Below are 25,213 nucleotides of genomic sequence, written 5' to 3'. Positions count from 1 at the left end.
ATTTTAGATCGATCTATCCCCGCGGGGAGTCTCAGATTACTGTCAGATAATCCGACTTAAATGTCCGTCCCGCCTACTACAAGCTGTAAGGGGTAATTAACTTTCGTGTCCGCCCGGCTGACAGCTATTTAGCGTGAATCCCAGGGAGTTAGGTCGATCTAAAGTAGGTCGATCTAATCTATGGAAATGGGGTGTTAGCTTAGGCCCACTATTTAGTGTACTTTGAAAGACTCACCGAATTGGGACACAAGTAAGCTCAGCACTTGTGCTTCCTTTTAAAGGCACATTTGGGGCAAAGAAAGCCAAGATATGTAGTTACTCAGTGCCCATATTATTTTAAGTGTACCTTGAGTAAAAGAGCGAAAATGCCAGAATTAGCAATCTTCTATTTTCTCTTTAGCGTGGGTGTTCAAACCCTTTAGCAAGGTCACGTTTAGTATAGCAAATTATTACCCTAAGTGTTATTGGTTGTGATAGTTGTCCGATTGAACGAAGCGAAAGCACAGTAGTGTTACAGGATATATTAGGTTTAAAATCACGTTTTATCTAAAAGTGTGTATTTTGTGCAAACTGTTACGGAATACTCTTCATTCAAGTCCCAGCAAACTCATATTCTTTCTACTTAAGCTGTTGGGTTTGATTTAATATGTACATCAGTTTCAATTCTCAAATTAAGAGCGCTAAAATGTTATCAAAGCAGTACGATTTTTTCTTTTTATGTGCATTAGCTAAAAGGGTTTGTTTTTCATTTGATGTAGGTCATCGTCATGGCGGTATTGCAGGTAGATATTCAAGGATTCAAGGTTAATTTGTAAAGATGTTGACAAATTCTTTTCTTGCTTTTTATTGTAGCAATTTATCAAAAAAAAAAAAAAAAAAAAAAAACACTTAAAAAGAACTCATTTCGCCCCGCGCCCCACTGTGTTTCATCATATTAAAAGCTGTGAGTATTAACTAAGGCAGTTAAATGGAAATTTTGAATGTTATCAAGATAACCTCCTTGGCTGCGAACAATTAATCGCGCCTTATCAATAAATCATTCCAGTGAATGGATCCTTTTTATAATCAATATCCCCATGACGGAAGGAAGGAACATTAATACCAGTGCTACCCGGGTTAACATTACTCTGTCTGAAACTACTGGTAATTTGCTACTTATCTCCATTTCGGCCTCGTGACACCCTCATATCGTGCGCTTAATAGAACAATAATGGCTCCTCAATGGTCCAAATGAACAGACACTATGCTCGCTTGTTATTCGGTATTTTTTGGCTTACTCGTACATCTCGAAGTATGATATTTTAGTATAACTATATATATTTTTGCGGATAACCTTGGATAACGATATATTTTTGCGGATAACCTTTTCTGCCAGACAAGAATCAAAGTGATTAAGAGAAATCAGTTACCTTGCCAGAGGCCTCGGTCAGCAGAACAGGGTTTGGGAAAGATAACGGAAGGGTCACTCAGGAGGTTTGCAGTTTTATCTATCACTAAAATGGGTTTTGCTATTGTCATACATGTCACATGGAAATATCACATACAGTGCTTATGTGATTATATATTACAAAACAGTTGTCTACCAGACGCGTGCACATCATCTGCGCAACAACTTATGACATGCATGTACAGTATTGCAACTTGTCCCTTGTCTCTGTTGACCTATGTCTAGGCGGATTAGGTTACTATCTCCAGTGATTTACGTTGTCTGTATACATTGATAAAAAGACATTGATATGTAAAGGACAGAAGAAGAACCAAGGACACCTCATCTGGATCTAACTGGTGATAGACAGTGTCAAACGGAATCATACATTTTTCATTGCAAGGGACAACGAGAAATTCTTATTTGATCGAGAAAGAGCAAAAATGTCATTTTGAAACAAAGGTGAGACATTAACTTAAAAAAAACAGCTTTAACGTCCTAATATTCCCTTTAGAAGAAACGGGTCAATCGGTCCATTTCTCAGAAATCGCTGCATTCTCGCGATTGCCTTTCACAAAACCATTGGTAACTGATTCACTGATGCTGACATGAAGTCATCTTTATTCTCTCTGCTGCTTTACAGAATACCGAAAGTTTTCTGTAGAAAGGTTTCCTTTCTCATGAGTCTCTCAATACTATGCATTACTGTTTATGTCGGTATCAGTTGGCTACATGACGAATCCTATAACCAGACCATAGCCAAGGTTCTCCCCGAGAACACTCGCGTCTCAGCCTGCGTTTTGCCTGACCTGAAAATACTTGCACCAGGAATAATGTCGTTTATAACGAAAACTGCTCCTGTGCAGTGTAGCCGTGCTGCAGAAACGAACTGGGTCTACGTTGAAAACGGAACATATCGCATTTCTCGAAAGGCCCGCCAAAGACACACCAAAATACATTGTTTTTACGTCCCAATACTGCGAGGTATTGATGACTACACCGTGCGCTTGGGAAGTAAAACAGACTTCACTGATGGAGATCCATTAAAGTTTGATTTTTCTGAAGTACACTGTACCTCTCCAACCACCGGAGAGAATTACACAAACTTAGTGTCTGGGATAGCGTACAATGCATCACTTTTCGCACGTGTCAACAGCACGCCAAGGGGGAGGAACGCAATGGGTTTAAGTGTTCTGATGATAGGCTACGATGGCGTTTCTCGTCTAACTTGGATGCGCCACCTGCCCAAGACCTATCAGTATTTCACCAAGAACCTGAAGGGAACTGTTCTTGAAGGATACAACATCGTTGGTGACGGTACCACACAGGCTTTTCTCCCTATCCTTACGGGCCTCACTGAAGAGGAGCTTCCGGAATCCAGGCGCGGAAGGCCTGGCGCTGTGTCTGTTGATGGATTCCCATTTGTTTGGAAGGATTTCAAAAGGCATGGCTATATCACTCAGTGGGTTGAGGATGAACCCACCATTGGGACGTTTCATTATAGATTGCTTGGGTTTAATGAAACACCTACAGACTACAACATGCGTGTATTCTACTTGAGAAAAAGGGAGATATCAAACATGTTTCAGAGCTTTTGTCTTGGTTCCATGTCCAACCATCTTAACCAGTTGAACTGGCTCAAAGAAGCCTTTGTGCTGTACCCAGACAAACCAAAATTCGTCCTCGGGTTTCATAACGAATACAGCCACAATAGTCAGTACACAACACTTCAAAACGCTGATGATGAACTTACCAAGTTTTTAAAGTACCTAGAAAAAGATGGCCATCTTGACTCAACTGTGCTTATTTTAATGTCAGATCACGGCTGTCGTTTTGGAAAATTGCGAGAGACCTTTCAAGGAAAGTTGGAAGAACGCTTGCCGTTCTTTTCATTTCGTTTTCCGGAGAAATTTCAAAAGCTTTATCCCGAGGCTTATACAAATTTTCTAATCAATGCGAAACGCCTGACATCCCCGTTTGATATTCACGCCACTTTTATGGACATGTTGAATTATAAGCAGTCAGAAACTGAGGCAGGCGGGAAACTAAAACGCGGCATCAGTCTATTTGAAGAGATTCCCCTTGAGCGGACATGCGCAGATGCGGGGATAGAGCCTCATTGGTGCGCGTGTCAAAAGTGGGAAAGACTTAACATTAGTGATCCGGATGTCACTGAGGCTACGCACGAAGTTGTGTCAACAATCAACAAGATGACCAAAGAGAAAAGAGATAAATGTTCACGCCTGACATTAGGAAGAGTAATTTCCGCGATCAAAATGTCCCCAGATAATGCGAAAGTATTGACATTTGAGAAGTCCGCTGATCAAGATGGCCGAGTGCCCAAATTTTTTATCGAGGAGAAGGCTTTCGCGGGAAATGGCTTTTTCTATCAAGTTACCGTAGAAACTCAACCAGGGCTCGGACGTTTCGAGGCTACGGTTTACCAAAGTCACAAAGAAAAAACTTTCAAGTGCAGTGACAGATCCATCAGTAGAATAAACGTGTATGGAGAGCAACCACACTGCATAATGAATGCTCTCCCACATCTCCGACCTTACTGTTACTGCAAATTGCAAAGGAAATCGTAAAACAGATTGGGTACTCCTAATTTCGATCATAACGGATCATGTTTATTGAAATTGCCGACAGTAGGTGTTTCCCGTAGAAGTTCTCGAACAGGAAGGGTGTTTGGGAAATCGCGATCTTTATTAAGTCTGGAACGTTTGTTTTATTCATGCCGTTAAAGACCACAGATTCTCTCCAGAAACACTAACGTACATATAATAGTAATAGTTTGAATGAGCGAATGTGTAACAAACGCTTTTTAAATAATTTTAAGGACATATTATGATTCTATACGTCAACACATGCTTAAATTAGAATATGCAGGAGCAATACAGTATTAATTTTTCTTGCGAATTGAGAATTATATGCTTGTTTATCTAAATCAGGCCGGTTCCGTCAAAATCGTAATCCTGAAAGAATGCCCTGCACTGTGTCAGTACGGCCGTGGTAAATGAAATATAGAAAGAAACGAGTTTTAATTTCATTCTTCCACTTACACTTTGAACGCTTGCTTTATCAGACAAACTTGAACTGCAGATAAAGGGGGCGTAAAATATGGAGTTGAATACATAGTTATATCAATTGGTTATATTTGGTTTTGAGTCTTTATCGCTCATGAGGCGGGTTTTTATCAAGCTGTTCTTGAATTTTTCTTAATATTTACCTGTTTGATTTTTTAAGTGTTTCATATGTGCTCGGGCTAGTTTTCCGCTTGACTTTGGCACTTTTCACATTAAGGCTGTATTCCCAGAGCTTTTAGATCGATCTATCCCCGCGGGGAGTCTCACTAGATTACTGTCAGATAATCTGGCTTATATATGTCCGTCCCGCCTACTACAAGCTGTAAGGGGGTAATTAACTTTCGTGTCCGCTCGGCTGACAGCTATTTAGCGTGAACCCCCAGGGAGTTAGGTCGATCTAAAGTAGATCGATCTAATCTCTGGAAATGGGGTCTAAGTCGTGTACTAAAGTTATGTGTTCTGTATCAGTACATTTTAGGGACTGATACCTTAGATATTAACAGCCTTGGTGGAGTCCCCGTGCTCACGCGGTCAATTAGATACCTAAACCGTAAAAAGCACATCTGTGGAGAAATTGCAAAAGGAAAACAGCCCGTAACATAATTTATGCAAGGAACTCTTAAAGTATACCAGTGCAGATTGGATCGCTGAAATTTGCCACTCGATGTTTAAAAGGTTTTAATGATCAAACTCTTTTGGTATAACCTGCTTAGTAAGAGGCATTGCAAATTTTCTTTGTTGAAATGCATTTTTTAGTCATTAACTGCCATCTTGAATTTCCTTAAAACCTGTTATATCCATCGGATATATTTTACCAGGTTTATGAAGGTGCCGTGTGTGTGCAATTGTGTCCTTTAGCAACAAGAAATGTTCAGCAGATATCAATGCAAATCAACAATTACAATAGCTACATAATAGCTAGCTGTTACTTTATTGATTACACAGCAGAGACTAAACAATAAATTTACATCACAAAACATTACAAATTCATCTTGAGGTATATCACTTAACTGATTATCCGTAAACAATTTCATTTAAATTAATCATGGATCAAGAAAAATAATTAGTTGTGAAATAATATAAGCTGCATGGTGATTACTTGAAAATCATGAAACTAACTGATAATTTCTAAATGCATTGTTATTCTTGAGTGAGTAAGTAAAATTAATTCCTGCTAACAAAATAGTTATCCACTTATAGACAAGGTGTATTGTCTGCTTGGAAACCAATGAACAAGTAACTAAGTAAATAAATAAATAACTGAAATGCTAAAATATTCTTCCAAACCTAGGGATTGCTCTCACTTGCACATTAGCTGTATACTTTCTACAAAGAGCCATCAAAAATTATTTCAGTCTTTACAAAACACAGGATTGAAGATAAAATCTTGGCTTCCAAACTGTTTTCTTTAATTTAACATTCTTATAAGATGTTTGGTATTTGTTCAATATTTTATGTGTTTAACATTAAGTACCTATTTGGCAATAGCTTTCAGCAAAGAAGTCACTATACAGCAATGCTGGCATGTACAGACAAAATGAATTATATGATACGATTCCATTTCAGTTATCATGGTATGGGTACTTGTAACCAAACAAAAAGTATAAACTTGACCTAAAGTAAAAATACACATCAAATTGCTGGAAAATAGGTGACATCATTGGTCAATATGGTCATAAATGCCAAAATGACATTTAATTTGTTAATATGGAACTTGAACAAGTGTCTGACAGTGCAGAAAATTGTCAACTGCATTGTTTAGATGGGTAAAAGTAAACAAAAACATGTGACTATGAAGATCTTCAAGATGTATACCTACCATTGTTAACATTCATTTCAAACAAAATGCAGATCTTTTCAGTACTAGATTTCTGTGATGTATGCCCAGACATAATATGTCTGAACATAGAAACTAAGAACCAACTACAATATTCAGAATGCCATATAACGATGCCTTTGCATCAAACTTATTCACAATAATGACAATAAAGATGTAGCAAAGATTTAAACACTATTTATGTTTAAAACTATTCTTATGATTGGAAAAAAAGCTGAATCTGAATAAATAAATAAATAAAAGTAAATAAATAAATAAATACAAGATGATCTTCTGATGTGGATTCAAATTGAGCTAGAATGTGGTAGATGTGATATATTGATTGTGATTGGGTGGTCTGCTCATTTCACAACCAATCACAATCACATTTGCAATATCTGAACTGAGCAATATGTTCTGAGGATTTCTTATCCACCTGTCGCCTCAGTTTGAGTACCAAAACTAAATTACCTGAAGCACAGTGTTGTCAATCCACTTTCTTATAGAGGAGATATTGAAGCAATTGTAAACCCGTATCAATCCACTAAGACAATAATAGTTTCTATTGATCTTGAGCTCATCTCTAAATGATGGGGGTGGGGGTGAGGAGAGAGGCAGGGGTGGGGGATTATTTCCAATACCGTATACCATCATGCAGGAGTCACATAGAATCTCAAATGGCAAAGACCTGTAGTCTTTTCTCTCAAGTTTTAAATTTTATATTCAACAACATCTGAAAATTCAAATGCAGTTGAGAAAACCATATTCTACACCTTAAAAACAGGTTGCAAGTGTGTGTGATGTTAACGACTGTGTTTTGACAATATGCAAGACAGCAACCATTCCTGCCAAGTTCAAATCTGGTATGAAAGGACACAAGTTGTGAAGCCACACTATCGCAGGCTGTACTCTAAAATCATACAGAGACTTTTCCAGTCCTCATGTGACTTCTCAACTTTGAACATTCTATATCAGCAGGCTGTGAAATAAGATACTGCAGGAGCCAATCTCATGACACCTGGTTAAATTCTTCTCTCCACCGTGGGCCCTTCCTGCTGTTCCAAAATCAAAGAACCAACCTAACAATTATCTCCTGTACAGCTTTGCTTGTTTGTTAAGGGGTGGGGTAGTTACATAAGGGTGGATAGTTCATCACAGAGGTAAAAAAAAAATTGAAAAAGCTATAGCATTTAGAAGGCCTTTGGTAGCGATTAGTTGAATTCAATTAAACTGGTGATGGGATGTCGGAGGGGGAGGGAGGTGGCAACGCAGGATTTGATTGGCTTTCTGCAGTTTACAATTCAAATCACAAAGTGTGCAGATTCACTGCTCATGTTGATCTGTCACAACCTGGTTGCAAACACGACTTGGTACCTTATTGCTGGATGACCACACCCCCTACTCTTCCTCACCGTAACCACAGCAACCGTAATGGTTACCATGGAAATCAAAATTCTACACTTGTTCTTTTTTCCCTTACATACTTGTAACATCAGAAGTCAAATATTGAAATGATATGGATGAACAGAGGCAATGGATAATACAACAATAATATAAAAATACTAGACATTATCTGCACTAACTACACAATATAATGTAAGTGGACATTACTAAAACATTTGTTATGGTGACTCATTTTTTAACCATCAAAAATAAAGATCCACTCATTGTCCAAAATCATCGTTTCATGAAAACATCAACTAATTAAAACCTGGATTAAAAATTACATACCAACAAACTAATTACTACAAAAATACTTCGAACTGTTTGGTGGGAACGTTCAACTCGATTTCAGCAAAGAGAAAAAAAAAAAAATAAAAACATGGATTTCTGTTATTAAAATCAGTTGAAGTCTGGGAAACAAAGAAAAATGCTCTAACAGTGATTAAAATCACTTGATTGTACTTGGTCTGTCCATCAGGACAAAATCTATGCAAAAAGTGCAAGAAAAAAATACTGCAGTAGTGCTAGTAAGAGTTAAAATATCTTACAATAAACAAATCTGAATACATGTATACTATAACATAATAATGCTTCTCATAATTAAAGCTGAGGGGGCTTAAAATCTGTATACCACGATAAAAATGAGGTACACAAAAAGCTGAAAGAACTGTAAATGAGTAATATATTGGAGCTTGCTACGTACCCAGGTAAATGTTTCAAGTAATCTACTGTTAGCATACAAGTTCAACATGTGAGGGCACGTACAATAACAATACATCTACTTTGTAAGTCCTTAGTGTAAAATATAATGGCAAGACAATGCTGTGACGGCGCGCTTGTGAACTGTACAAAGACTCGTGCATTACAAGTGCATGCGTGTATCAGCATACCGACATGTTGTAAACACGGACGACGATTACACATACAGGTATAGCATCGTGAACATTTGATTGTTACAACATACAGAACCAAATATCTAATTTATGATTATATACAACAATAATGCTGCTGATGCTGCAATTTTATAGAACGCTATAAAATATTGTAGGAACTTAACCAAGGCGGGACCCATTGTCATTGGGTATTGAATATTATCTTCAGTGTGTGTCCCATGGCAAAAAATGACTATTTCAAAAAATACTTATCCCCAGGTATGCATGATTTTATAAATTTCTAACAAATATCATTTCATTAATACAGCAAATCAAAGATCATATGTCATTGATATTTCTTAAAAACGCAAAACATTTTAAATATAGAGTTTGTTAAACTAGATCTAAATCTACAAATTACCATTGCAAAATTTGCTGCCTTCCTAGATATTATTACTTGTCCATGTTTAATTCTGACTTCATATATTAAATGGACTTGGTGATATGAGCACATGATATGATGCTGAACTGTGCCTCACACTACATAGAACTCAACATATAGTCATGATCTCATTGCCCCAAAACAAAGTTTGATATGTACTGAAGGGCATTCTGTGAAGATGTCATCTTCACCAAACTGGTAAATTTTCACAGAAATAGGATTTCCCTTGATTAAAGTTTATTGGTCGCAATGATCTGCTTATTTTCTTCTATCTCCTATTGGCCTTGACCCCATTTTACTGACTTTCAGTCACTTTTCATGACCTTCTTTTTCACTTACATTAATGGGCAGTTATTGGCCTTTCTGTACACATCCTGTATCTTACTAGAATCACCTGCTGGTCTACCATATTCTATTTTATTTAGTGTAAAACGTACTAATTAAATATCCATTTTCTGATGAGCTACTCCATCCAACTGTTAGAGTTTCTAGTGAGCACCATTTATCTACCCATTTATGTTCTACAAGAGATTTCAGTATCTCAAGTAATATGGCTGGCAAGTATTTACCCGGGTGAACATTATATTTTTGAATTTAAAAAACATCTATGCTTTTTACATGTACATCCATGTATCTTCTATTTTGAAATAATTTACCTGCTGTTCACTTAGTAATCAAAATCATATGCATCTTTTATGATTTTTCAACTAATTGCAGTAATTATGTTAAGACATTTTTTCTACTCGTTGCAGTAAATTTGTCAGTCGAGGCTCTCAACAGTTTCTGTGATCACACCCCCTCCAACTTTATTGCTTCTGAAACTATTGCTCCCTCCTGCAACTTCAGACCCTTGCGATGTCACAATAGCTTGGTTGGCATTGTTTGTTGCACTGAGTTTTGCCAGCTGTGTAAGGTTCTGCAAAATGTCGAACGGGATTTGGCCCGACATCGCCAACTGGGACAGATAGTGGGCCAGGCCGTGGCCCATGGGTCCTGGGGATTCTGGGAAATTCTGCGTTGAAGAATTTGGTCGGTCTGGTGAAAGGTGTGGACTTAGGTGCCTGTTCTCATTTTCAGTGGTGCCCTCTGGTGACTTGGGTCCTTGGCGTCCGGCTTCAAAATCCTCCACATGTGACTCATGGCTGCTTTTGCTTGGTAGGCAGTTCTGATTGACTTTTGATATACCCTCAATGCTCGATTTGTCTTGAAGGTGTTGTGGGCATTCTTGTTTCTCTCCAACTGCGCAATTACCTGCTGTATTACTACTGTCTTTATGAGATTGCAGGGTAGTGTCATCATGAGAATTTTGTTCTTTTTGACAGTCTGGGGAGCCTCCCTGTTCTGACAGTGTAGTAGAGATAGCTGCAACTTTTTGGCTTCTGGTTGGGGAACCCAAAGCAGGAGTGACAGGGGCACTTTTGGCTAGCACCTGACTCAATACCGACTCACTTGTATTGCTGTCAGCAACCTTTTTGGAATCCATAAGTGAAGAAAAATGGCTGAGTTGGGCTGAAGCTGCAGCAGCTGCGGCGGCCTGCTGCATAAGTGCCCTACTTGAATGCACAACATTAAGACTGTCTGACAAGGAGCGTGCACAACGTATTAATTTTACTTCATCTTTGACAATCCAGTGGCCACTTCCTACAGGGATGATTTCATGCCCTTCTCCATTGAGAATCAAAATCTGTGCTGCCCCCAGTGAACTACTGGTCTGAGTAAGACCAGGGGCAGCAGACACATTCGGCAAACCACCAATGTTATTGTGGGGCAACATTTTACTCAGCGATGCTGTATTTGCACCTCCAAGATATGGAATGTCTGCAGAGGTCAATGAGTTCAGAAGAGCATGTTCTTGTTGGCTTCGCTGAAATCCAGAGGCAACATTCCCGTGTGGAAATCCTTGTTGAGCAATAACTGTTATGTTTTTTTCTTTCGTAGGACTAGAAGCATTTTGATCCTTTGGGATGTTGGGTTCCTTCTGCTGGCCATTCGTTGTTGGTCCTGCTGCAATGCTGGAGATATCAGGCCTTGGCTTTGATGTTAAATAATCAGGCAACATTCTCCTTGGCTTTTTCTTGATCTCAGAATGAGTGGTTGACATCAGTGAAGCATGATGACTGCCATCTTTATCGCGGTCTGACAGCCTGTCTTGGACATCAGCACCATCTGGAGGTGTGGTGGCCACCTTAAAGGGTGTGCCTTTACGTTTACGTGTATTGGATGTGAAGTCACTGCCCTCATCATTAGCATCAACCTTGGGTTTCAGCCCATTGATTTCCTGCCGTCGCTGAGTGAGTAAATCTGCTGTAGGATACGGGGGAAGAGGATTGGGGGGTCCAGTGGAGGTCACCAACGGAGCTGGTGACACTTTGGGTAAAATCTGAGAAGTACCAGGAGGATTTTTATCTTTTTGTGGTCCAGTCAACTGGGGGATGTTTAACACCTGGGATGACATTCTGGCCAAGTCTTCTGGGTTTTCAGCTCGCATTGCTTGCTGCTGTGCACGCATGTGCATTTCCAATATGGATGGGTCATAGAGGCCAGCCATTCCCATTTGTCTCAGAAAAGCAGGATGCATCCCTGCAGAAAATGGAACTGCTGGTCCAGCTTCTTTGCTGTTTGGAGGTGCAGCATCTGGTCTTTTTGAACCTTTAATATGAAGAGTATTTTAAGTATACATCTACAATATATCAACTGATCTATAATTGACTTTTTTTCAGCTCAGACTGTATTTGATTTTTGTTTCTATCATCCTGGATCTATTTCAATCAACAGATGGTCAATCTTTTCATAAAATACAAATGCCCTTTTCTATTGTGTAAATACTAATCAGACAATACCTGATTGGGCAGATTCCTTTTCAACCTTTACACCGGTATTTTCTGTCTGCCCTTGTGGTCGAAACTTCTCGTAATTTTTCATCATTTCCTGTGCGTATCCATTGATGGAAGCTTGCTGGTGCAGCCAGAATTTCTGATATTCTAAAAATGCTCGTTGCGCTTCTAATTCCTTAGCCAGCTCTTCATCATCCAAATTGATTGATTCATCCAAGTCATCAGGTGAAAAAGAGCGCTAGAAATGCAAATACATATTTATTTATTTATTCATTTATTTATTCTATGCCATTTCATCAAATGCTGTGCGTCTGCATGTTCAGTGGCAGAAAAATTGTCATTTTATCATTCTTATACCATCCTCCCTTTCATGATTCAGAAAAAAATATCTCCACGACGAGAAATGAAACTTTCAAATATCACAGACTGCACAATGCAAAAATCTTTTCCATTTTACAGAAGGAAAAATGTTTTCAAAGCATCTATTTTTAATTACTGTCAGTTGTGGAAAGTGCAGCAAGTCCAATTGTTTGGTCAATGTCTTACTTGGGGTATACTGACTAACAGATCATTAACAATTTAAGAAGGGACTAGTGAAAATATGGTCAAAATAAATAAATAAATAAATAAATGAATTAAAAAAATCTGCCCATTCTTTTTTAAGCTAGTGATGATCATAAACATTAATCTAACATAGTTACTTTTTTAAAATTAACAGATTACTAGTACATGGTCCAAAAACCTTATCCATTTCTACCACATTTAAAATATTAAAATTTGTTCAAAAATAAAATGTGACCATTTCTTTTTTAAAATTATAATGATGAAGAAGATTCTTCTAACTTAATTTCTTTGAAACTTCACATATAACAAGCCTTGAAACCTTGTCTATTTTTACAAATAAAAGATATTTTCCAAGTACCTGTGTGTCATCTGCTGTGCTAGCACCGGGGCTTCCTCCATTTAATGAGCCATGTAGTAATGCTGCATTGTATTTCTTCTGGACTAGAGATTTGTCTCGGATGATCCTATTGATTGAGCTTATGCTGGGGACAGACTTCTCATTGCAGATGCCTTCACCCAAAAGCCTAATAATAATAATAATAATAATAATAATAACAATTTATTGTCATATTTATATATAAAAGTATAAAATTAAAAGTGATATGATCTGTAGATAAAATAAACTACAATAGAATAATTTAAATCCATTTTGCTCATTAAAAATATGTACTGCTGATAAGTAAAAGCTATTTTAGTGGATGAAAAACATATCAACATGAGGTAGCGGCCTATAAGGAGTATTCTCAAAAGTTGGATGTTTAATTAAAAAAGCAATCAGACAGCACAGACCTTTGCCAAGAGAACATATAATTAATTCTCATTAATACTTATTACAAGATGGCCCTTCTCTATCTTACCTATGAGGTGACAATAATTGGTCAATGTGTAATCAGGCAAACTGCAATCTTTAAACTATGTTCCTTCTCTTTAGAAAATCAATAAAAATAAATCTTAATGCGGCACTGCTTTACATCTCCAGCTTTACGTGCTTGTATTCAGCTCTTGGCAAAAATAAACCTAAAAATTAAACAACCAACCAAGCAGGAGCAGATACACACCTCTGTCGTATCTCCCAGGCGAACATCTGCGGGTTTTCCATCTTGTAGTCCTTGACCTTGTTCACTACGTCTGGGGTCGTCACCTTTGGCTTACTGCCCCCAATTTGACCTGGATTGATGCTGCCTGTTCTGCGAAACCTGAGTGGAAATGAAATTCACAAAATATGTAAAACATCCACTTGACATGTAGGAATTTTTTATGATTAATTTTTTTCAGGACTTGCCATAATGGTGAATACACGATTACTTTGATGACAAGGGAAATAAAGTAATAATCAATATCTGCTCAAATAATGACAACTTGTACATAAGTCATAGATATATATTAAGACAGGATTTATAAAATAAAATTTCTTAAGTGCATGGACATCTCACTGAACCAGTACTACGAAAATTTTGTGGTACTGCAGTCATAACAAATACCATATTTGAAAAGAGAGGTTCTACAATACTTAGGTTCACAACGGCACATAAACCATTATGAAATGTGAGGTATAATTTGCTTTGAAAACAGTAATGAAATTTTAGAGAACATATTTGGATCAATCACAATCATCAATTTAGTGAAAATATGTGAGAGAAAGATTATTCCAAAGCACCCATAATTCCTTATCAGACACACTTTGTATAACATTTTTTTTTTCAACCAGTTTGGTTTTAATCTCATACCTTAGTTAAAGTCAAGTTAATTAAATATCAATCAGTCCATATTAAAACACTGAAGAAGTTTGTAAAAATATTAGACACTTTAGAAGCTGCACTATACAGACACAATCTTCATAATGTTATTTAGTGTGCATTTTTGACATCATGTGCCTTTTTGGGTACTAGTACACGTCATGTATCATATTAGTTATGTTTATTATTTATTTTTTAGTCCCAAAGAATGCACACAAGCCAAATCTCAGGTGCTTTGTACCAAATATAGTTGATTTTAATAGTGAGTTTTCAATCCATTATATAAAAACAATATAAAGTAAGCTCTAATGAACATTTGGACCTAAAAAACCAAACAAACAAAAACTTATCAATGATAATGTCAAAAATATAACAATAAAAAACTCACCTGTTAAGAATCTTGCTGACACATCCATGAGAGACCTGCAGTTGGCGACTAATCTCACACGGTCGCGTGCCTTGCAGCGCCAGCTGCAGTATCTGGACACGAAGATGGTCAGGCAAGGGGCGGCCATTGGTGAAGATTCGACCATATTGATTTATATTTTTCCCACCTGAAAACCAAAGAAAATTTTTTGAATTAGACGACAGCAACTTTTCTCTCACGAAGGAATACATCTTGTAGAATGTTTGTGACATAGGTGTTCAGCTGGTAAGACGTTTGCTGCCTTATTGTATCTTTGTATGGCCTTGACACCTTGATACATAACAAGTCTAAGACATGGCCACGTAATACTGTTTTTGGAAATAAACAACGTCGAGTCCTTGTTTTAGTTTTTCAGGCAAAAAAGGACATTTTTGTGCCTGAAAAAAGGAAAAAAAAGAAAAAAAATGCATGGCTAATTTTCTGAAAAAAAAAAAAAAAAAGATCTCCATTGCACTCTCAGTATAGAAAAATTCTCATTCTTATATAAAAAGAACAAAAGCACTTCCTGCTGCCTGCATATATAGTAGATTGATACAATTATACTAATAATATATTTATATACAGGAAAAATTGCCAGTGAAAATGTTTGCACTTCTAATTGTCTACTGTCATACAACCATCAAGTACTTACATGTCATACCACTAGAACAAATCATGTCAACTTGGCGGAACAAACAAAGCGTAAAAAAAGTAAACTAACACGGTACGTATTCTTGGTAACTCCACTGAGGTGTAGATTTTCAGACATAATGTCATGAATAGATACCATGTATCATGACTAATGAAGCAAAAAGCAATCCTTCCTTGCGACAAAGTATCAAATACAAGCTTGTTATGTATCCTTAATATCTCTTTCCAACCAAACCACATCACGAAAGAAAGACAAAATGGTAACTTGCTTTCTTTTTTCCTGCTATAAAACATCTTCTATGTAGACGCAATATCTTTTGAGTCACAGACATATGAATAATTAGAGTATGTCCTTTTACTTATTACCTTTGCTCAGATGATTATGTCTTTTGCATTAATTGGTAAGACAGCCAAACTCAAAAAGTGTAGGACAGATTTTGATCAAATTTTCAGGATAGATCAGAAATGGGCTAACTTACAATCCATTTTATTTTGGTGGTGATTCATTAACTAATTAATAATCAATAATTATTCAAAACAAGCATTGAAGTCCATGGTCTCTAAGTGCTTTTATAATTCCAATATTCTATTTCCAATTGTCATGCTTTCTTTCTATATATTCATAAAACTGCTCAACTATAATAAAAAGTAGGAAAAAACATAATGCCATGTTTTTTTTTCAAATTTTAATGTCTTATGAATGCTTCTACTCATTAATTCATTTAAAAATCAGCTATTAAAGATTTCCTAGATATTCAAGGGCATGAAAATGGTCTGCCCCCAGTAGCACACACTTGTCACAGTTCTTAATGATGATTCTAGAAATTATCTCATGCTTAATGGCCTGGAACTTCTTGGGATTTTATACTAGTCTTTTAATTTCTTACAAGGATTGCAATTTGGGACTGGCTTAGCTGGCAAAATTGACTTTTCTTTTCACATCTCTTCAGCTAGTTTTTGCCTGAATGATGCCAAAGCTTGTCATTTGGATAACCCTCACTTTACAGCCGACTTAATAAAAAAATTATAACAATGATTCAAATATTCCAAACACCCCATTTACTTCAATCAGTTCATGTTTTTCAAGAAACTTGTATACCTGCTGTTCAAAAATGAGTAAGGCAACTTGCTTTTGAACCACAGATATACAGATGCAACACCTGTTTGAGAAACATTTTTTTTTTTAGTTTGCTGAAAGTCTGACTGATAAAACAGCAGAAAAAGCTACCAGATACGAGAAAGCAACTGAGAAATAACCTCACGCTTCTCTCATTATCAGAAAAGAATTGAACCACTAAAGGTCTCATCTCCTCCTCGTGCTGTATTTAGTTACAGCTCATTCAAGCTTATCCCAACGGAATGCTCTGTCATTCCGCTGTAATAACCTACCACTCTCCCGAGACTACATCCTAAAGAAAGAAGATGACAAGCTAAAAGCGTGACAACTAACCTCGATCTTCACAGATTAATATTGATTACAAAGTCTCAGTCTTCTAGCAGCTATACCTGAATCAACCGGGCTTTATCAGTGATGGCTTTAAAAAGCAGAAAGATGTCAGATTTGCCTCGTTAGCTGCCATTAAGATAGTCATAATTTTCTTATAATACAGCTGTCTGAGAGTGCAATTTAGACCAAATACCAGTCTAAAGTGGCATTGACCTGACACACCTTGTCTCTGTATGACGATACCTTTCTTGACAGTCTCATTTGGACCATACACGCAGTTGAATAAAGATTTGTTGATCACTATTGTAGTTTGTGTGGTTAAGTTTTAGGTAATCCACTTCAAATCACAAAGTTAAACATCCTTAAAACTAGAAAAAATTAAGAAATTAATTTCAGGGTTACCATAATAATACATTATTTCTTTAAAGGATAAAAGGGACTTTTAATCATTTATTTTCATGTATAACTATACATGAATTTTTTAAGAATCAACAAGAGACCATTTATCTTTCAAACTGGATGTGGATTTTTGATTTTTTTACAGGTGTTGTAGTTTTAAATTTTAAGGGTCTCCAGAATTGCTATAATCTTTAACTCAAACCTGGCCAACAGATATGCCATATTAGGTAAGCTGGACACCCGCTGACGGGGCTTCCTGCCACAATGCCTCTAACCCTGGGGCTAATAATGTGCTCGTATGACATCACCATTCATGCGAATGATGCGTGACAGGAGTCCCACCGTGCAGCACTCATCCCAGAACAAAGTGCTTGTGCCCGCGGGATATCTTACTGTCATGCATGGTTTGATTCTAACAAGACAGCATGCGACAACGAGAGCTTTGGACACATTGGCGCCTAATGAAGGCATGCTTTTTTCGTAAGATTTTTCACAAGATCATAAGCATGAAATGAAAGCTTTGTGTCTCTCTACATGAGAACAACTTGTTGTGGTTTTTGGAGTCAGTCACTGGAGGTGCATTCAATGGGAAAGTCTCTTAAATACTGGCTTCCATTTCATAAATTCACATAAGGTGTAAACTAATTCATTCTGCTCAGAAGAACTGACAAAATATTGCAAGAGAAATTTATGCTACCATAACCAAAATAAATAAATAATTAATTAATTAAATACATAAATAAAAATAATATTCAAACGCGATTTCTTCACTTAAACTTATATGGCATAAAATTGCCATAAAATAAAAGATTCTAAAAAAAAAATTGCAAAAGGAAAATAAATATCCCAAGAGAGAGAGAAAGAGAGAGAAAGAGAGGAGCTAAAACAAAGCCTGCTAATAAAGGCTAATGAAGAACAGATATGATTCTACAGATTTTCATGACCCACTTGTTGTAGTGTACATAACGTCATTACTGAACTAGTGTACCGCAGTGACACTTTCCAGGTGATCTGGCAGGCAAATCTTACCCGCCTTGCAAATGATGAAATTGGTTGGTTAGGGCAGAGTGTTCAGCGTAACATGGTAGAAAACAAAATTTTCCAGATGATCTGTTGAGCAATTCTTGCATGGCTGTGGGTAATAAAAGAACCGCTGGATCACGTCAGAACTGCCAACCAACCCATGATTTCATAAGGCATAACGTCAAACTTTTGCGTGCCGACCTAAGAAATTACTGTAATCTAGGATGAAGGCTTACCCAGTGACGCAGCTCCCTCCAAAGTCATGGTACCATGTGGCGACAAATATTGATTCACATTCTCTTTCTATGCTTGAGAAACCACAATGTGCTCTAATTTATAGGTCAGATGGAGCTAAGACAGAAAAAAAAGCTTTCTTTCTTGTACCTTATTATATTTATATAAAAACTGCCTGTTTTCTGTGGTTATTTGTGGTTTATCTTTTTTCTACAATATGGGCGTCAACAGTAAATGTCAGGTGATGTCTAGACAAAGTGAACTTAATTTTTGATATCTCACTCTTTTTTCATAAAGGTAACTCTAAGCTCTTGTCATCTCCATTTGAAAACAAATGAATATATGTATCCCAATTACAGAAATTCATAATCATAAGACAAATGAGATATTAAACTCTAACTCAATAGACACTTAATCAGAAAGTACAAAACAAGAATATAATTATAAGCACAAAGTGCATTATAGAATTGAAACATAAAAATCATCCAACTTCTTTGTGGGGAAACGTGGGAGCCTAGACTTTGTTTCTTTCCATTCTATTAGGTATCAATTGATTGGACAAGAAAACATGACCACAATTTTCATCCTCTTTGAATCTTCCTCCTCATCAATAACTTGACTGCAAAACCAATTGTGACCATGTTGTGACAATTTCCAAAGCCATCTGCCCTTGGTTTTAATTCTGTCCCTCTTATTATTCTGTACCCAGTTGGCTCTTTTTGTAAAGCGTTAACTTTCTAATTCGTATTCATGATAATTAATGACCCGCAAAAGTAAGATATCCTTAGCTGACCCCAAAACATTCACCTCCCAATTTTGAACAGGCCATAAAACCAGTGTCATTGCTGAATTGTTGATGTTTTGTATAGTTCATTGGACAGATATATAAAAGTGTATAAATTCATTTAAAGCGTGTAGACTATAGTTTGATTATAAAATTATACTGTATAATGTCTAGTACAAATAACGATTCCCATGAGGTTGTACTCAAAATGGTATTAACAAAACCCATGTTGTGTTAACAAGTGTTACAAACACGTAGTTACATGGTTTATTCAAGCGCCTGAAGACTCAGGTCTCTTCTACCGTATCTATAACTATCTCTCACTCTCTCAGTCTGTAAGTCCCTCTACTTTTATACATGAACTTAATTTACATTTTAGATTAACTTCTAGGACTGACATGCGACATGCCATGCCTCAAGACCTTAAAATTTAATTGTGGGTACAATTTGCATTAACGAATATGTAGATCACATATATGGAAATAAGCTCTCAATACTATTAATAGTTCACCACATGCAAACTGTCATGCTTAGATCCATTTGGATATGTAAATGATATGTATTCACATTTATGTTATCAGCACTAATTAACGGTTTACTACACGTACCCACCTTCCTCCTCCTAAAAATACAATTGTTCCATAGAATACCCAAATAACATCTTAACATTTAGGTAAATAGAATGTTGATGGTTTTATCTTTTTACTGAAGAAATGATATTTCATTCAAAATATTTGTTTTTCTTTTCATCCTTATTACGTTTGCCATTTAAATGTCAACCTAAAAAGGAATATATATGTACTTTAATCTGTATTTGTTGCTGAGGGTAAGAATACAATTTCGCTCATGTTAGTTAAAACTAATGTATCATTTCATAAGTTAAAAATCCATATTCTACACAATAACATTATGCTAATCACAGTTATTAAAATCTCTACTTTCAACTCTTTTTTTATGGAGTCCGTCATATAACGAGAGCTCTTCATCAAATTTTTCAAACATGCTCTTCCTTCTCCTTCCCAACTCAATCCTATTAGTTAAGCTGCATCACCAAATGAAGCGTCCATTTCTCAATTGAAGCGCATCAAGCGGCTCAGAATCCATAGCCTATAAAATTCACTCGTTGACCCCATAAGCATTTCTATTGGACTTCTCTTTATGCAATTTACTGCTTGGCTGACCATGCGCAATTGCCACTCAATGGTTTGTATTGAGTCAGCGGCTGTTTACTACCTTTACTATAATGACATATTTTATGCCATTTCACGCAATGGATTTTTCAAATAGATACAGAAATATTAAAAATACCACGATAGCATTCTGACTCGTTTTATTTTTGCTGGAGGGAAACGGCTAACGACTACGGACCCTGAACAAAGGAAAGGTGAAGCTGTGCTACGGAAAGATCCATGAGGTTGACAATCCATCTAAAATATGCCTACATGCTCCTTCTAGGAGAAGATGATGACAGAACAAATAAGCTTATATTTGAAAATAAAAGACTGTTCCTGAAATAAATTATCTGTCAGGTTCAGAGTTTAGATGTTTTGATGCTGTATTTTGATGTGCTTGAAAAATCACTGACAGGTTTCATTTGTTACCTACAAAAGATCTGAAGGCTCCTAAAACTGCACACTAGGATGTGTTCACATGTCAAAAAGTATTTTTGTAACCAAAAAAACAAATGTTTTGAAAAAAAATTAATAAAACATGACGATGGAAGAAGGGGTTGACATTTTGAGTACTTTCTATAGAAAGTTCAATGAAGGAGTTTCATGCTCAGAGAAGAGTGCGTAGGGGAAATAAAGACATCTAGAGCAGATTCTTACAACCAAAAAAGTTGTTGCTGCTTGCAGGTCTTGATGATAAAAAGAACAAAATTAGTAGCATGGCAGAGAGTCAATTAAAGAAAAATTAATTTTCTTTGTGAGACTAATAGAAGAAAAAACCTTAAGCACATCATTATGATAATTCTGAAAATTCCATCTCTTTTATGGACATGTATATGGATATATATATATATATATATATATATATATATATATATATATATATATATATATATATATAATGCAGGGAATCCATAACTGCAATGTTCAGTTCAGGATGGATGATTACAGGCCAAAAAATTCACCCCATTAATTACTCCATCTGGACTTACTGATGTTGATAATTTTAATTATAAAGACAAAAAACGACCATTCCTCTGTCAGCCAATTTTTCTGCATTCAATGACTGAAAAAAAAATCATGCCAGAAACACTGTAAAAATGTAGCATCCCTTTAATAAAGAAATCCTCCTGTGATTACTGACTTTGAAAATCAATTATTGTTTCACTATAAAGAACATGGTCGTGTAACTACAATGATGGCAGGCACTCAACCAGCGGAAAAACCAGTAATTGTTTTTGTGTCAACTTGAAGGTTTTAAAGCTGTGGGAAACAGACTTTCCAATCTCACTTGGTGACACCTACCAATTTTTTTTTGGCTTGGGATAAAAATGTGAATTAAATTTTTGGTTTTTTAATATGATTTGTAATGTCTCAACATTTATTTTGATTTTACTAGAACTTCATAACAAAGTTGATGGAAGTAAAAATACTTTCGGACAAATAAATAATTATTAAATAAATGTTAAATTAGATTCTGATAATTTCACATTATTTGAAAAAAACAGGTTTTTCACAAATGATAATAGTGAAAATTTGATTTTTAGAAAGTAATTTAAACATTAGAATTTGATATTTTCCTAATTGTGAACACATAAGTTTGGAAAAAATCTCCATCTAAAGTTTTAACATATTTAAACAAAAGCACAAAATATTTCTACAGGAAAACTCTCTAGCTTACAATTAATTCAGCATTAAGAGATACTGCTTTAAAAACTGGAAAAATAAACCTTTTATTCATTACATAAAATAATTGTGGGAATAATTTTCTTTTCTAAAACACTTTCTCTACATATAATAAATAATAATAATAATAACTGAAAATGAAATAATTTTTCAGCTTTTGTACATGTTTATGCCAGCTGAATACTACTTTATATCAAGCTCTTACTAACAAAATTACACAGATTGAAGATCTCAAATTTTGGGGTAACTTTCATAAGGACACCCCCTTATTAGAATTGGGAACAGTGAATGATTATAAAGGGGCATTTCCCTTTTGAAATCTCTGCTGAAATCCATGTTTTTTATTTTCTTTATATATTTCTTGCAAAAAAACAGATAAATCAGATATTTTGTTTTCGATCCCAAAGAGCAGAATAATTCCAAATGGAGAGAAATTCTCATCCTAGCCATTTCTTTAACTCTTGGTTTCTAAGTAAACATTACTGTAAAAAATATATTCTTCCCTAGAAATCAAATAAACTAGAGTTTGCCCAACTACTTATTGGATAAATTTTCCACTTCCTTTTTCTGCCCATGTGACGAGAGATCTCTCCCTTGCTATTATTAACTTTACAAGCTTACAGTGTACACAAGTTCAATAGACAGATTGCTAAAGATGGCAATCTTGTTTGAACACTGCATTTTTTTCATCACAGGGAAAAGGGATTGATCACGATTGTATGTATAAAAAACTCATAACAAATAAAGCTAATTTACTTTATTTCTTTCTTGGGAAAATTCTCCGGAAATCAGAATGGAGAGATTAAATATTGCCAAGGAACCATTCATGTAATTCCCGGGTGAATCCATGGCCTTGATTTAATATGATGTTATGCAAGGGAAAGGCAGCTAATTATGCTTTTTTATGAGTGAAAATTGCTTCATAGATTTTCATTGATTTTTTTCTCAATGAACACCTCAAAACAAGCACTCCAGGAAATAATACAAAAGAGCACTAACACCAATAAGTAAGGCTCAAAAACCTTTGCTTAAAAAATTAAAATCTAAATTTAAATTGCACTGTCAATGAGTTAAATTTATAACATCAAAAAGAGTTTAATGCCTTGAAAGTCACAGAAACACGCATTTAAAAACTTCAACTTCTAAATTATTTCAAAAAAAAAAAAAAAATGAAAAGAAAAATTGAAAATAAAAGTGACCTATTGCAAAAGATAACACATGGATTTTTAAACTTCAACATTAAGTTAACTTCTGTAAATTTACAGAAACCTTTAAGCACTGCTGTTTGCCAGTAAATCTAACCAGTTATACTTCTTTACCACACAAAAATCAAATCATGAACAAGTGCATTTCAGCCAGATCAATTCAGTCACCATGATAATAATTTATTTTGAAAGAAATTTTACTTAGCAAAAAAATCATGCTGGGACTACCTTTTCTTCTTGTTGAACATAAAACTACAGAATTTCATTACTTACAAATTAGTAAAAAAAAAAAAATTACGCTTTTCTGCAAAATGTCTCTTATATTTTTTTATTACTGACCCAAAGACCACAAAATCATTATCAATCTTAACTCAATTTTCAGATACTATACCACAAAATTCCGTGTGGGCCCCTCTTTTATGAGATGCTTCAATATTTTTTTCATGATGAAAATTTTCCTCTCGCCTCTCTATTTTCTATGCCTTTCAGATATAGTTATAAAAATCAAATTTCCTCTAAGGTAACATTGTGTATCAAATACCTTTACCATCCCACAAGACCACAAACTTGTTTTTTTTTTTTAATATTAACAGTCATCAAATGAAAATTACGAAAGAAAAGGATTTTCTGGCGACACATCACGTAAAAAATATGAGATGTGTGCAGTAATTTGTAAAGAACGATGCTCTCATCAAAAGTCTCATTTTCCCTTGTTTATTCTTCCATAAGTTGGAGACAATACCATTTATGAACATCAATTCTTTTTATATCAGATTTACATTCTCGTGTACCACAGGAAGGAAAAATTAGTGGAAATAATTTTTTCCATTTGGATTGTTTCATAGTTAGATTTCAGTGATTTTATTTCATCGCTGTTCATTAATGCCAGCCTCGAAGAGCACAAGCTTCAGTGATCTTTTTGAGTTTAACAGTTGATGGCAACAGAAATGAATTTTTCCTCTTTATAATAAGCACTTAAATCATTCTTGTGCTCGAACAGGACTGATGTTGTTGTCTTAGAAACCTTAAAATTATTTAGTATGCCTGTTCAATAATTCTGTAAATAACAAATATCTGTAAATAATAAAATATCAGCACATACAGCAAACTTAGCATTCTGTAGTTTCATACCAGTTAAAAATATTCTTACACTGAAAACAAGTAATTGTTCATTTTTTCTTTTCCATTTTATAAACATTCCGTCATAAAAAAGGCAAAAATTGAGAAGAATTTGTAACTTATTTAACAACAACAACAATTTGAAAGTCATCATTTCTAATTTCGATCGTATGATTTCAGAAATCATAATCACTGTAGCTAAGTCTTTTTTCAGTGCAATCAAGCTTTCTAAATTATAAGTTAACCACAAATTTTGATTGTAATCTTATTAACAATGATATAACATACTACTGAGAACTCCCTAAATATTGTTTGAACATTTGATCAACTCTAATGAAAGGAAGCAAATAATTCTTGGCAAAGCCAATACTGAAAATTGAAGTTTCTCATATTTTCTAGGAAGTTTTGGTGATTGGGGAATCTTATATGATAATTCTCACTGGTTTCTGGAACTATTAACAAAAATTATTTTTAGGATAAAACATAAAGGGCAATTGAACTAAATCTTATGGCTAACTCATACAGCTAACTGTCCCCATTGAAAAGCGGGCCTTTAGCAGATTTTATGGACTGAAGCTTTCAAAATTTCCACTTTTTTGACAATAAAGAGCCTACCAAAACAAGCAACCATTCTCTATACTCTTTTAAAAATAATTTGTTATAATCTCAGTGTTCTAAGAAACACTGGCAATGGAGTAGGAACAATAATTATACTAACTGACTTGTTCACTATCAAAATACCAAAAACAGCACTTACAGGATACAGTGTTCTGAGTCGCATTGGCCGAAACCAAGAAGGAAAAGGGGAGAGAAAATGTACAAAAATTCCTCCTTTTATTAATCTGTTATCATCGTGACTAAACCAAGAATG

The 25,213-nt window shown here is 35.4% G+C and overlaps 2 protein-coding genes across 15 annotated transcripts in view; one reads left to right on the top strand and one right to left on the bottom strand.

Moving 5' to 3' along the window:
* Positions 1–1,096: 1,096 nt before the first annotated feature.
* LOC106173381 (uncharacterized) lies at positions 1,097–8,171 on the top strand. The gene has a single exon (XM_013554498.2). The coding sequence runs from the start codon at positions 2,035–2,037 to the stop codon at positions 4,012–4,014; it is 1,980 nt and encodes a 659-aa protein (XP_013409952.2). The 5' UTR covers positions 1,097–2,034; the 3' UTR covers positions 4,015–8,171.
* The window catches only part of LOC106173386 (uncharacterized), a 113,342-nt gene continuing 93,549 nt past the window's right edge, over positions 5,421–25,213 (bottom strand). For all 14 annotated transcript variants that reach the window (XM_086995259.1, XM_086995251.1, XM_086995258.1 and 11 more), the window contains 5 exons: positions 14,608–14,773; positions 13,542–13,679; positions 12,842–13,007; positions 11,926–12,157; positions 5,421–11,734 (listed from right to left, as the gene is read on the bottom strand). In XM_086995259.1, the coding sequence (XP_086851385.1) occupies positions 9,846–11,734; positions 11,926–12,157; positions 12,842–13,007; positions 13,542–13,679; positions 14,608–14,773 (2,591 nt within the window). In that variant the 3' untranslated portion in view covers positions 5,421–9,845. The remainder of the gene's footprint in view (positions 11,735–11,925; positions 12,158–12,841; positions 13,008–13,541; positions 13,680–14,607; positions 14,774–25,213) is intronic.

This window comes from Lingula anatina, chromosome 9 (genome assembly GCF_051362555.1).
Source record: "Lingula anatina isolate TDL-2025a chromosome 9, LinAna3.0, whole genome shotgun sequence".
Classification (NCBI taxonomy): Eukaryota; Metazoa; Brachiopoda; class Lingulata; order Lingulida; family Lingulidae; genus Lingula; species Lingula anatina.
The sequence above is the reverse complement of the archived record's forward strand: the minus strand, read 5'-3'. Positions and strand labels throughout refer to the sequence as shown.

Excerpts from the sequence above, each read along its gene's own strand:
- LOC106173381 (XM_013554498.2), top strand. The coding sequence starts at position 2,035 with ATGAAGTCATCTTTATTCTCTCTGCTGCTTTACAGAATACCGAAAGTT.